The following is a 14,166-nucleotide window of genomic DNA, read 5'->3' as shown; positions in this document are numbered from 1 at the left end:
CTTACTTTTCCTCTTATTCTCTGGGCCCAAGTCAGTTTACTAGGTTCATTTCTTATTCTAAGCATAAGTTAACTGAATAAATAGTATAAGAAATTGTTAATTAATGGAATCAATGTGTTTGCTCTATTTCTTTGCTTTGTGATGGATAGATTTTCTTCCTAGCTCTTTTCCACACCATCAGGAACCAAGTTTCTGAACCGATCTTTACTGTAATAATCATTAAACTTTAATTTATGAGGAAATTGCCACAAAATCACAGGTCACCTTAAAAAAAAAATTACAGCCCACCTGATATGCTTCTAGAACCCTAGCAACTTCTTTACTACAAAGATTTTTTTTTTAATTTTTTTTTTTTATAGAGGCATTTTTTTTTTATTTATTTATTTGTTTGTTTGTTTGTTTGTTTATACATGCACTGGGTACAGTCAGAAGTGCCTGAGGGTGAGAGAATTCACCAGAGCCAGAGCGGGGAGCAGAGCAGGCAGAAGGACCAAAGTACACTGCTGAGGGGAGCAGCGGGCGGCAGGAGAGGTCTGTCTGCCCGCCATGTGGGACCCTCTTCTGGTGGCCAGGGAGCAGCCGGGGATCGAAACCGCGCCGCAGAGGCTGGGGCAGCTTTGCAACCCAGCGCTCAACCGCTGCGCCACCGGGGAGGCCCCTACAATGATTTTTTTTTTAACCTGGATCTATGGTTCTGCTCCTAAAACCGAATGTAAAATTTTGAGTCCATGGTTCAGAGGTGTTTTTATCTTTTAAAAAGAACATTATAGCTTTCATCAGATTCTTAAAAGAAAAAAGCTAAGAACACTGTTCAGACGTTTCTTTCTTTTTTGAATCAGAAAGATAATTGAATTAATTTTTTGACATTTTATTTCCTACCTTGCTTTTCTATGCATACTATTTTCAACTATTAATTCATGATAGCATGAGTTGAAAATTTAACAATTCCGAACCTTAATCTTTAAATATCCTTGCAAGTATTTAATGTGTGCAATTGATGAAACCATTGTACAAGAAAATATATTTAGTGTATAGGAGACAAAGCAAACTTAATGTTTAAGATTTATTTCATAGGAATCTATTTTAAGATTGACCTGATAGCCACAGAGGACATAGAATATTTCTAAATATGTATATGTATGTTTATATACGCAATTTTTTATTTATATAAACATTAATTAAGAAGCCTACAGTTAATTCATTGTCCCTAATAACTGCTCTTAGAGTCATTTGCCGTTGCTATATTTTCCTCCAATTTTGGAAGACATCCAAATGATGGCACATTCCAACATAAAATTATCTCTTTGAGCTTCAAGCCAGTTTTACTTTAAATGTGTGCAGAAATTGCTAATGTTTTGTTAGCTTACTGCTTCCAGTGGAAATCCCTGGTTGCATGGGCTTATCCAAGATAGAGTTAGTTCTTCAGAAAATAACTGCTCTGATATAAGGTTGATATAGCGAGACATCCTTAGATGGTTGCTGGACATAGGTAATATTTTTTTAAATTCCTAGAAAACCCCCCTGAGTGAGCCAGCTAAGTTTTAATTGAGACATTTTGATTTCTGAAGATAAACATTATGACTCTAACTTAATAAACAAGCAGCTCCTGTGATGGGCTTCCCAGAAGAGTATCAGGCAGCATTAGAGCGGATCAGTAGTATCATGTCCTTTATCTCTCTACAGGGAAACTGGTCTCTAAAAAGATTTAAAATGGACCGCCAGGGTGTGACTCAGGTGTTGTCTCGCTTGTCATATATATCTGCACTGGGCATGATGACAAGAATCTCCTCCCAGTTTGAGAAAACAAGAAAAGTGAGTGGTCCTCGGTCCCTCCAGCCATCGCAGTGGGGGATGCTCTGTCCTTCGGACACTCCTGAAGGAGAGGTAAGATATCCGAGGCATCTCTGTGCTATGTCAGAGGTAAAACCCCCCCAGTTTTTTATACAACTAGGAGCACATGGTGCACAGCCTGAAGTGGATTCCAACTCATATAGGAAACAGAGGCAGTTAATATGGAGTCCCACATTGTTTATAGGTCTGCTCCTGTCCTCACCCACCCCTTCCTGTGTCATGACCCTTTCTTCATGTAACTGTTGTTGGTTTCAGTTCATTTTACTCTTTTTAATTTTAAACCTTCGAAGAAACGAACCTTGTATCCCAACTTCCGAGTACAGACCCACATTCAGTGTACAAGCCCCATAAATATATGCTGACTCAATAAATAAGTTGATTGCAGACATGTAAGAGGTGTAAGTTCCAAGTGTTAGAATTTGTTATGACTTGAAAGAGTTGAAAAATACAAGTCCTTGCAGAGTCATGATTTTTAGGAATTACCGTTCTCCTAATTTATCTTAAACCATATGGAATTCACAGTAAAATTACGCAGCTTGCCAAGTTTGCATAATTTCTACATCTTGAGCTTTGGAGTACTGTATTTCCCAGATCGCAATGAAGGGCATGTTTTGTGCATCATTACAGCAGATGGTTTTTAAGAATTGAAGGTAGACTCTTTACATGTCGTATACGTCTCAAGTGTTTTTTCTGTTTGCTTCATTGTAGCCTTATTTTTATTTCTGGTATAGATTTTTGTGGTTGTATAGAAGTTTAAGAATTTAAACATTTTTTTCATTTTGCAATAATTTTTGGACAGACAAAAAAGCTGCAAAGATACTATAAAAAATTTCCATGATCCCTTAGCTAGATTGCCAGATGTGAACTTCAGACATCACCATGGCACGGTCAGCAGCCTCGTGAATTTAACATCGATCCTTGGACCTTATTCCAGTTTTGCCACTTGTCCCTCCAGAGTCTTTTTTCCGATCCAGGATTGCACATGACTTCAGTTGTCATGTCTCATTTACAACGCCATCATCATCTGCTATTACAAATATTACCCTGCTGAGCATTTCTGCGGCTACACCTATGTTCGTTTTCTTGCTTGTTACTGAAGGGGGAATTCCTCTGGGTTAAAGGCTATATGCATTTCTGAGGCTTTCGTATGAATTGCCACACTGTCCCCTCCAAGGTGGTGGGCACTTCACATTGCTCCTGGCACAGTGGGAGCTGTTTTCAGATATAAGCTGCATGTTGTGCTCCTGATGTTCATTCTTAGAATTGACTCTTCTTATTTTAGGCATGTGGTTTGGTTAAAAACTTGGCCCTTATGACACACATCACAACTGACATGGAAGATGGACCCATTGTTAAATTAGCCAGTAACCTGGGAGTAGAAGATGTGAATTTGTTGTGTGGGGAAGAGCTCTCTTACCCAAACGTGTTTCTCGTCTTCCTCAACGGTGAGTGTGTTTTGGAGATAGGTGTACCCTAGATGATCCATTGGGGAGAGGGAAGGAATGTTTTTATCCATGTGTTTAAAGCACACAGTAATTCTGGACCTAGGTAGATATTAATTTAAAGATTAAAAAAATGGTACAGAACCCATATTCCATGGGCTGGGGCCAGGGCCTGCGGGGTTCCACTGTTAGAGCTAAAGAGCAACGTTGCAGAAACTGGCTGCCTTCCACCCCCTGCAGCTGCCAGCAAAGCCACAGTGGAGTGAAACTCAACATGAAATCTTCAGGTTCAATATCTGAGACATTCTGCAGAAATAGTCTGGTAGTTATGTTCAGTCACTTGATAATTAATTGTCAACAGACTGTGGCAAGAGGATCTCTTTCCTTCAGCTAATGCTCTAGTGGCTTCTTTCACATACCCCTTGCCGCCTCCTTCAGAGTCCTCAGAGACATAGCAGCAAGTCTGCCTTGTCCTTTCTCCTTTTCCTCTGGTGGTGTGGGTGCTTGTTCTCTCACCTGTGGGCTCCCTGTGCTGATCCTGGCCACTTAGTTCCCATGCTCTTCTCTGCTTCTTTCTGCTTCTCCTCATAGCATTAATCCTTTACATGCTGAAAAGGAAGCGGTTAGGGCTTGGCAGGGCTGTTGAATGCCTCATTTGGTGTCTCCCCACAGCTAACATCGAGTGAGCCCTTCTTTACCCCCTGCACCTCTGAGTCCTCATGTTAACCCGAGGACACAACGTCCAGTGTCCTCGTTTCATAGATGGGGATGATCACAAAAGCAGGTTTATAGTAGCAGTTGCTGTGTGCCAGGCAGAGTTCAAGAGTAGGTGCTGTCAGAGGCCAACTCATTTAATCCTCGAATTGACCAGCCCAGGGAACTGGACCGCAAGCTTGTCTTCCCAGCACAGTTCTGACAGGTGAGGACAGTGAGACCAGCTCACCCAGCACTGCCAGCCAGCAGGTGGTAGGACTGGCTCTCGGTCCCAGGACCCCGGCCTGCCCTTCATCATGCCTCTGCATTGCTTCCCGGCCACCTGTGGACCAGCTCTAGCTGTCAATAATAATAATGAAAATGACTGCAGTGCTGCTTTTCATTCTCATTGGGTGGATATTTTCAATCCAAGTAGATTTAGCTTTTATTCCTGGCTTAAATACTGCTCTCTCTTTTTGCTTAGGTAACATCTTGGGTGTCATTCGAGACCATAAGAAACTTGTGAACACATTCCGACTGATGAGAAGAGCGGGCTATGTCAATGAATTTGTTTCCATCTCAACAAATCTTACAGATCGATGTGTCTATATCTCCTCTGATGGAGGGAGGCTGTGCAGGTATATGTTGCGGAAAGGAGTTTGTAAGACTGTTTACTTTTGAAGGAAATACTTCTTTTTTAAAGTTGCTTTAACCTCTTTCGTTGTTAAGATAAATTTAATGCAGTCAGCAAACATTTTATGAATATGCATACTAGGTCATGAGGATTCAAAGATGAATGGGAGTTACTTTCTGCTCTCAGAGTTCAGTCTACTGGCAAAAGCAGAAATAATCACTAGTAACAACCTTAGTAAATGTTAGCCATTAGTTAGGATTTTAATGGATGTACTGTGTATAAGGCTTTAACTGCGTTCAGCCCTATCAGGTGAGATTATTATTTTCACTTAACAAATGAGGAATTAGCGAGACTTGGTAACTTATGCAAAGCTAGATAGTAGTAGCCTGGTGACATCCAATATGATAAGATACAGTCTAAAAAAGGAGACAGACTGCTTTTTGAAAGTAGTTTTATAATGGCGTAACGTAGATCTTGCAGGAAAAGTTAGAATATGTGGAGCACAGTCAGAGGTAACAGAGGTGGCGTGGAGTGATGTCCACCTTCTCTTCCTGCTGCTTCTTACTCTGCTTCTGAGTCTCTTAACCTGGACTCAGCGGTGACCACTAGCTGTGGGGCCGAGCTGCCCTGCCCGTGCTCCCTCCAAGAGGCAGCCAGGATTCCAAGGTAATGTTGATCTCACCCAGTTCATTTTTCAGCAACTTGTGTTCCCCTTTTGTAATTGTGCAGCTCCTCTTCTTAACTGTTTAAAAGTGCTCATTAGTCCTCAAATAGTTATTTGGACTTTCGGGTAGAGTGCACAAGTGTCTAGTGGTTACTCGCTCCTCGCTGTAAGAGCTGCTTATCCAAATAGCAACAGCTCTTGACGTTTCGGTGCCACATACCATCCTTTGTGTCAGTGTTTCCTCGTGGTGGCGATGCCCTCAGAAGCAAATCACCACTGACAGTTACAGGTTAATCTACCAGAACATGTAGACCAAAAGCTCTCTCTAACTTGCCTCCACTGCATCGCTAAAATCACAAGTGAAGATGCTTTATTTCTCTGCAAATTTATAGCCACTCTTTTTGATTGTATGTAGCTGTAGGTAACCTGCTGGTGAGGCCCCAGTGCTGCTTAGAGAATCAGACTTTAGAGAATCAGACTTCTCTAAACAGCTGATGTTCCCCAGACCCTTTCTCCAAAATGCATTGTTATCTTCAGTGACAGGTGACAGTTCTTCTCTGCCTGCTGGCACCACGGATGGTGGATCACATGTTCCCTGTATGAATCAAAAGATGCATTTACATGATTTTAAAAATATGACCAAAGATTTTGTTTTCTTAGTGGACTTTATTGAGTATCATTTCTGTGTTGCCTTTTCATTCAAATAAATGCTCAACAGTAGGATTTTCTAAGCTACCTGGAGAAAGTGCCATATGTATGTTCATCTGTACCTATTCACATAGCTGGGATGCAGGAGGTGGGAGTTGGTAGCCCCCTGCACAGTCACACATACAAAAAGAATATCTTGTGTGCTCGAGCACCCAGATATAAGCGTAGTTATACCTACAACTTCCCTCATTTTATTATAGTCAAACTCACTTGCTGATTTCATTTTCTAAATTCTATTATGAATGTTTTGTTTATCTCTGCTCCAGACCCTACATAATTGTTAAGAAACAGAAGCCTACAGTCACAAATAAACATATGGAGGAGCTTGCTCAGGGATACAGGTAAATGGCCAAAGGAGGAACCTCTCGGTGTCCTAAGTACCCACAATTAATGACTTAATCAGCAGGAACATCTATACTTTTTAAAAAGTATATTTTCATTTTCTTAATTCTTTCCCATTAAATATATCAGCCTATTGAACACCTATGCTTTTCTGTGTAAACTTACTTAGACATTGTAAATTATCATTTTAGTTCATGAGAATTAAAGAATCTGGGTTTAAGTAGTATACCATGAAGTGTTTCTAGTAGGAGAGGACTTCCTCCATTGTGATGATGTTGACTCTGTGGGCCTCTTATACTGGGGAGTTCCTGAAGCCATAGGAGCTATTTTTGAAGTGGAGACTAGATTGACAGTGACCACAGACATTTTACTGTTTTTATGTCAGTGATTTGTGATCATTCTGTGATACGAGAGTATCATTTCAGATATCTGAATGTACTGATATGCTCTGGGAGGGAGAGGTACTTTGGGCCCAAATGAAAACCAGGATCTTTTGTTGTTGCCTATAAAACACTGCAGTAAAATGCATTTTTAAAAAATGTATCTCACCAATATTTCCTAAGGAATTTTGAAGATTTCTTACACGAAAGTCTGGTTGAATACTTAGATGTGAATGAAGAAAATGATTGTAACATCGCACTCTATGAACATACAATTAATAAGTAAGTGTGATCTATAACAACCATTATTAAAACCTGTTCTGATTATAGGAATGATCTTTTTCTCTTTTCATTTCTTCTTCAATTCTTCTGTTGTGTACTCTCACTTAGAACTGTTGGAAATGCTATATGCTGTTTTATAATGAAGTATAACCTTTGTAAAAAAAATCACAAAACTGCTAATAAGTCATCTTTAGATTAATACTCCTTCCTATTCATTTTTTCTGATTTCAATATTGATTATTGCCAAAATTAAACTAACAAATAAGATTATGCAAAGATGTATTTATCTCTTGTAGAGGGAAATTTGTCAATGGACATCTGAATTCTTATTGTCCATATAGGAATTCCCTCTGCAGTATGTTGTAATGTTATCTATAAACTTATGTGCATTATAAACATGAAATGTTAATATGTTCATGATGTTTCTTCTGGAGCACTGATATTTTTAGTAGCATCTGTGTTCCATTTGGAATATATTAGAGGACATTTATGTAACTTGCTGTCTAATGCATGTGACTGATGGACCACTTATCGGGAATTGGAATTTTTGCAGTTATATTGTAAGCTAGTCAGGGACTGTGATACCACCACTTGATAACTATTGATGTCTTCAATCAAAAGAAGTACTTTTCTGCTACTGGATGAAATATACCACTTTATTTTTGTCTTACTATAAGTTAATAATGCTTTTCAGTCAATTTTTATTCCTTAAGAGTATAAATCTCTCAAAGTACTGCTTTTATATCCCTTATCTCAAGATTGACTATAAAGGGAGGCTGTTACAGAGGACCCTTGTACATAGCAAATCTATTCTCATTACTCAAGCCAAAGCCTTCAGTTTCAACCTTGACTCCTCCCCTTCTCTACACCCACATCTGATCATTAGCTTTTCATGGGGATGTCCAAAATATACCTGGAATGCTGAACTCTTCACCACCTCCGCCTGCCGCCTTCGTACAGGTTCTGCCATGCTTGCCTGGATTCTTGCCAAAGACTTCTGACTGCTTGTTTGCCCCCACACACTCTATGCCTAAAAGATGGGAGTAGTCTCGTTACTGCTTTTCTCAATTCCCTTCTTGCCCAGGGGCTTTCCATCTCTCTCCAAATTGCTTACAGATACTGTCAGGTCACTGCACCATCAGCCCCACCTACCTTATTCCTGCAGCATCTCCTACCTCCCCTCCCCTTTTCCATTTCAACCACGGTGGCCTCTTCTTAAAACCCCTTACTCATACTTCTGCCTCAGCACTTTTGCATGGGCTGTTTCCTCTGCCTGGAACCCTCTCTCACATGCCTGCTTGGCTCGCTCCTTTATCTCCTCTGGGTCCCTGCTTAGCTGTGGCCTTCTCATTGACTTTTCCTCACCAACCATTTAAAATATTGTAGAAGCCTACCTCTTTCTATCCCTCTTCACTGATTTATTTCTCTGATGCTTATTACCTTGCAGTAAAATTGTAAAATATATATTTTATTGATTTACCGAAGTAGTGTCCATCATCCTATGCTAGAAGATTCTTGAGGGCAGCAGTTTTTTTTGTGGCTGTAAATGAATATAACTGTCAGAACCAGTATCATCCATTCACCAAGCTCTCCCACACATCAAGTTCATTTTATTTTAAAAATAGAAGTTTGTATTACTTAATTCAGACATGACTTTTTTAAAATATGGAAATGTATTAAATAAAAAGAATAAATTTTCTTCTTCCCTCCTCACACAACTCCACCCTCCACAAGTAGCCAGTGTTGATAGTTTAATATGTACTCTTCTAGATTTTTCTATAAGTGAATACAAACATATGTACATAGTATCACAAAAATGTGAGAATGGCAGCATAATTTCATTGCCCTGATTTTTAAAATTTATGCCATTTTTAATAACATTATTCTGGACATTTTTCCATTATAGTGTATTTATGTATATTTATAAAACATCTATTTTAATTGCTTTTATTAGATTGTCAATCTACATGTCCCTAGTAGTTGGGTGTTTTGCAATTTTGGAAACAGTTTCCAGGTAAAAGGTGGCTTGATCTTAGTTGGAGCTAAATTTAAGATGCTTATGCACAGTGTATAGGAAGTCTCCTAATTCCTATTCAGGAACAAACTTACTGGTAGTTGTAATTTTGAATAATAATATTCCTTTTTTTTTTTTTTTTGGTAAAATCAAAATCCAGAGTGTTTGGATTTTCAAGTATTACTAGATAATAAATGATCTTACAGGTGATGTTGTCATGAAGAAAGAAGAAACTTAAATGTTTATCTTATTAATTTTCAGACTATCCTAATCTTTACATTTGCAAAACCAGTTTTTATTTGCATGGGGAATGTCAAGTTAGCCAGTATTTAAACTAAGTAATACATTTAAAGCAACTCTTTCATTCTATGTTATGAAAAGTCACTATAAGTTGTTGCTCTTGAATAAAAAAATTAGAAAACAAAATTCAGAGCCCTCTTCCTTTCTCTGCTGACAAAGACCTGCTAGGTGTCAGAGGATTCTGCTAGGTCAGGACTATATTCTCCAAGCGAGAGCATTCCTTTTAACCAAATTAGGGACAGAATTCAATAAAAGTGTATTAAAAAAAAAGTAGATGGGTAAGTGGAAGATTTTTGTCATGTACATTGCAACTAATTTTTTCTGATGAGTTGGGTTAGTTAGGAATCAGTTCTCTTCACATGTATTGTGAACCATTGAAATTATTCAAGTCAGGCTGCAGAAACACTTAAGAAAGGAACAGAGGGTTAGCAGACGTGGAGGCCAGAGTCCTGGATGTGGCATCTGTACTTTCAGCAAAGACCTAAGAAGTAATCTGGCTGTTCCACCCCATTGAAATGTCTGTGTTCCTTTATCATTCAGCCAAAACTGAGTTGTCTAACAAAAATAGCTTGTGAAAGTCATCAAAATTCTAATACCTACTAGGTGAAGTGTTACTTTGTGTCCGACATATAGTCTAGTGGCCCAATAAAAATATAACACGAGGGCCTCCCCTGGTGGCGCAGCGGTTGAGCTCTAGGTTGTGAAGCTGCCTATAGCCTCTGCAGCGCAGGTTTTATCCCTGGCCACAGGGCGAGGGTCCCACATGGCAAACGCAGACCTCTCCTGCCAGCAGCCCGCTGCTCCCCTCAGCAGTGTACTTCATCAGTCTGCCTGTTCTGTTCCCTGCTCTGGCTCTGGCAAATTCTCTCACCCTCCCGCACTTCTGACTGTACCCAGTGCTTGTATGTATAAATAAATAAATAAATAAATAAATAAATAAATAAATAAATAAATAAATCTTTTTAAAAAATAAAAATATAACACGAGCCATCTATATGACTTTAAATTTTCTAGTAGCCACACTAAAAAAGTAAAATGAAACAGATGAACTGAATTTTAATAACTCCATTTAATCCAATGTTTCTAAAATACTATGACCATATGCCATTAATATAGAAATATATTTTTTCCTATCAAATCTTTGAAATCTGCTCTGTGCTTATAGTGCATCTCAGTTTGGATGCCAGGTTTTCATCAGAATTACTTGACCTGATGGCATAATGTTTACTGAAGAAGTAGATTCACAGTAACTCAAGTGAGTTACTTAAATTTTAAGTTTTAAAATATAATACTTTAAATTAAATTAAAAATTCAGTTCCTCAGTGGTACTAGTCCTCACATTTCAGATGCTCTATAGCCACATTTAACCAGTGGTTATGATATTTTGCTCCCCCACAGAGCTGTAGTAACGATTCCTAAGGGAAAATTCATTCCTCTCTCTAAAATGGTGATAGAACTTTCTCATTACTATCAGTTGGAAATGAGGAATAACAGTTTAACTTATCCATGTGGATATTGTTGATACTGTATTTGTATATGCTCAATATACAGTAATTTCTTTATAGGTGTTAGTTATTGTTGTTATTATGAAATAATACTTTATTTTCTCTAGAGGCATTCCTTGCTGCCTCCCTTCTCTGGTATTTCTACAAATGATAAAAATTTCTGTTGCTCAAAAAAATAAATTCTTATGCTTTATCATACTTTATTTAAGTATGTTTTTATTTTTTCAGTTTTGCTACCATCAAATTTTAAATATAAATTTTATATTAATATAAGCTTATATAAACCTCATTTATCTAGGTCCCTTGGGTGCCTAGAGAGTAATATTTTTATACCCATTAAGATATATTTATTTTGGTACTTGGTTCTATGATGTCTAATTCTTAATTAACTTTATAGAGATACCACCCACTTGGAGATTGAACCCTTCACTCTGCTTGGCGTTTGTGCTGGCCTGATCCCATACCCGCATCATAACCAGTCGCCAAGAAACACTTACCAGTGTGCCATGGGGAAACAAGCCATGGGTAAGATTTCCTTCTTGAATTTGGTTCTAAATACTGGGCTTGCTGGCTTGTCTCTGTATACATATCTCACTAGTATTGCATGTGTGGCCAAATCAGGCATCACTAACATTTGAGAGTTGTAAGCTCAGAGAGCCTCTGTCATGTCTACGCTCAAACAAAAATGGGGAAACCTCTCTGAACGTACTCCCTAAACCAAACAAAGGGGCCTGTAATAAATGTCAGAGAGTAATGATGGGGTAAATATAAAGAGAAACCCCCAACAAAATGTAAGTCGTTAACCAGGAACGATGGAGGAAAGAGCAGAAGAGACAGAGATGCAGGCACGCAGCGTGTGTGGCATGTACATAGTGTTTGTCCAGGTCACAGTCCCTGCGCCGCTCCATCCCCATAGATACTCCTGTAGCTCCCGAAGCACCCAGTTGTGTCATCAATATCTGAATTCATTTTCCTCTCTCCTTTCTATTTTCTTTCCCTTTTTCCATGCAGCTATTAATTTGCCTGCCTCGCCTTCCATTATACTTTTTGAGCATCAACTACAGATCAGGTAGTGGGGCTGGAACCTGAAAATACAGAGATGAGACACCTTCCTGTTCTTAGGGAGTTCACAGTCCGGTAGAGAGATCAACAAACGAAATGATAATTCAATATCATGAGCTCCATGCTGTAATAAACTAATAGCCAGGATCTAAGGAAATCACAGGCGGGAGGTCACGTAGGTTAGAGAGTAGGTTGTTTCTAAAGAATAAAACTGAACTGAGTCTTGAAAGATAGTGGGTCTTTTTCAGAGGTGTGGAAGTATAAACAAGCCTTGAATGGGAAAGTCTCAGCACTTTGGGGGATGGGCAGATTGCTGGTTAGTATCTTAGGATTCTGGAGGTGTGCAGGAGAGGTGCCATATAAGGGGCTTGATTTTTATCTTGAAGGTGATAGGATACCAAGCCCAAAAAAAAAAAAAAAAAAAGGTTGCTTTTCAAATATCTCAAAGTTTTTTTTTGAGATATTTGAAAAATTGTTTAAATACTAATAAACGTAATGAATTTTATTTTCATGTATGTCAGTAACATCGATATGATTTGTCATCTCTGATTTTTAAAGGATCCTATAAGTAGCTACATAAAGAAACTGTAAAGGGTTTTTGCATTACCTTTGGGTAACAATCAGAATGCATTTAACTTCTCAGTTACCGCAAATCAGCTGCAATTATCCGCAGCTTGACAATTAAGGAATTCTATATCTCATTAAAGATAGAGCATATAGATATTCTTTTCAAGTTTATACATTGCCCTTTGGTTGGCTACGAAGGAATAAGGGGCATGTTGTCCTGCTGCCATTTACCTGAATGATGTAATGCCCGGACAGTTCAGAATAATTCCCAGTGGGAAAATCTAAACAGCGGCTCATCAATTTAGCCTTTCCCATTCATCCTCGGCGGCAGTGTAGGCCGATTTCCCGCTTGTGCTTCTGACTTGCTAACAAGTTGAAATATACAGTACTGAACCCTGTGTGTCATGAAAGGGCTATCACTCCTATTGGGTTTACCAAACCATTTTGTTTCATGATGTGAATCCCGGCTGAAACAATACACCTTTTGTGTAGAACCTTCAGCAGAATTAAGGGAAGACTAATCACTTCATCGCTCACGCCACTGCTCAGTGTGTTTGAAGATTGAAACAGAAAGGGCCGCCTCTATCTCCATCTCGCAAATCTTTTTTTTAAATACAGAAGAAACTTGAAGAAGAGAAAAAATATTTTTATTTTTGTAAACCCCCCCTTCCTACAGGAAAAAAAAGTCTTTATTTGTGGCCTTGCGTATCTGAAACGTTTGGTTAGTTACCACACACAGTTAAGCAGGATCAGTGTGTACAGAAAGCCAATTCAGTGTCTGTAGAGTTCTTTTGTAGTTTTCTGTGTGAAGGTTTTTTTTCTCGTTTTGTTTTGAGTGTCATTTGCAATTCATTGTCTGTGTTTTCTGAGGTTGGTGTATTCAGCTGCTCTGACCCTGGGTCCTGCACATTTAGCTCCTTGGATACAATCCTCTGACGTTACTGCTGACGCTGGGAAGACAAAAGCCACTGAATATCTTAAGTAATAAAAAAAAGGCTTTGTTACTATTTGTTATTACAAAACACCTGACTGGAAAGAAAAGCAGCAAGATAAAAGTACATTTAAAGTTGGCATAGAACATGGTCACATTTTTTTTTGGACACTGGAAATAGCTGCAGACTGTTGAGCGAGGTCTATATGAAAAATCACAAAAGGAAAAAGACAGGCAAAGGGAAGAACCCCACAGCAAAGACCCAGGTCTGTGAAGGAGGCCTGGCACTCGAAGTAGGATTTCTCTGGTCCTTTTAATTCCATGCAGACTTGACAGCTCATAACTAAAAGTCATGGTATCTTTGAAATAGGAGCCATGGTTGAAGACTGTAAACATGTCAGAGATTCTGTATGGAATTTCTAAAATAATCTTTAGTTGCCCTCCTTCTAGCAGTCCATGTGGAAAGTAGAGGACAGTAGCCCAGAATTAATTCTCCAAATGCTAGCCTCCCTTGGAAATTTGCTCTCTGCCATTCCCTACCAGCCCCTCCTGCTCCATGGAGTGGAGAAATGAGAGAAAGTCATTTTCTGTCACTACAGAGACCAAGACTAGTTCATTACACAGAGACTGAAATTTAACCTTGTACGAAAAAGAGAGCTGGCTTTAAACCAACAGGGAACACCAGCAGAGGGTGTTTCTTATATCTAAGGCTATTTAAGATATTCTTGCTGTGCAAGTTCCCACACAAGCACTTTCCTGTGCTCCTGAGAGACATCTCCCTGCATGGAGCA

At 38.9% G+C, this 14,166-nt stretch overlaps 1 protein-coding gene across 1 annotated transcript in view; it reads left to right on the top strand.

The window, feature by feature from the left end:
• POLR3B (RNA polymerase III subunit B) overlaps positions 1-14,166 on the top strand; it is a gene marked incomplete at both ends in the record, with an annotated part of 85,254 nt that overhangs the window by 34,367 nt on the left and 36,721 nt on the right. Inside the window, 6 exons of the mRNA XM_084254639.1 lie at positions 1,684-1,884; positions 3,134-3,296; positions 4,471-4,624; positions 6,259-6,333; positions 6,898-6,996; positions 11,213-11,340. Of these exons, the coding sequence (XP_084110765.1) occupies positions 1,684-1,884; positions 3,134-3,296; positions 4,471-4,624; positions 6,259-6,333; positions 6,898-6,996; positions 11,213-11,340 (820 nt within the window). The remainder of the gene's footprint in view (positions 1-1,683; positions 1,885-3,133; positions 3,297-4,470; positions 4,625-6,258; positions 6,334-6,897; positions 6,997-11,212; positions 11,341-14,166) is intronic.

Source organism: Talpa europaea, assembly GCF_964194135.1.
Source record: "Talpa europaea genome assembly, chromosome: 15".
Classification (NCBI taxonomy): Eukaryota; Metazoa; Chordata; class Mammalia; order Eulipotyphla; family Talpidae; genus Talpa; species Talpa europaea.
The sequence above is the reverse complement of the archived record's forward strand: the minus strand, read 5'-3'. Positions and strand labels throughout refer to the sequence as shown.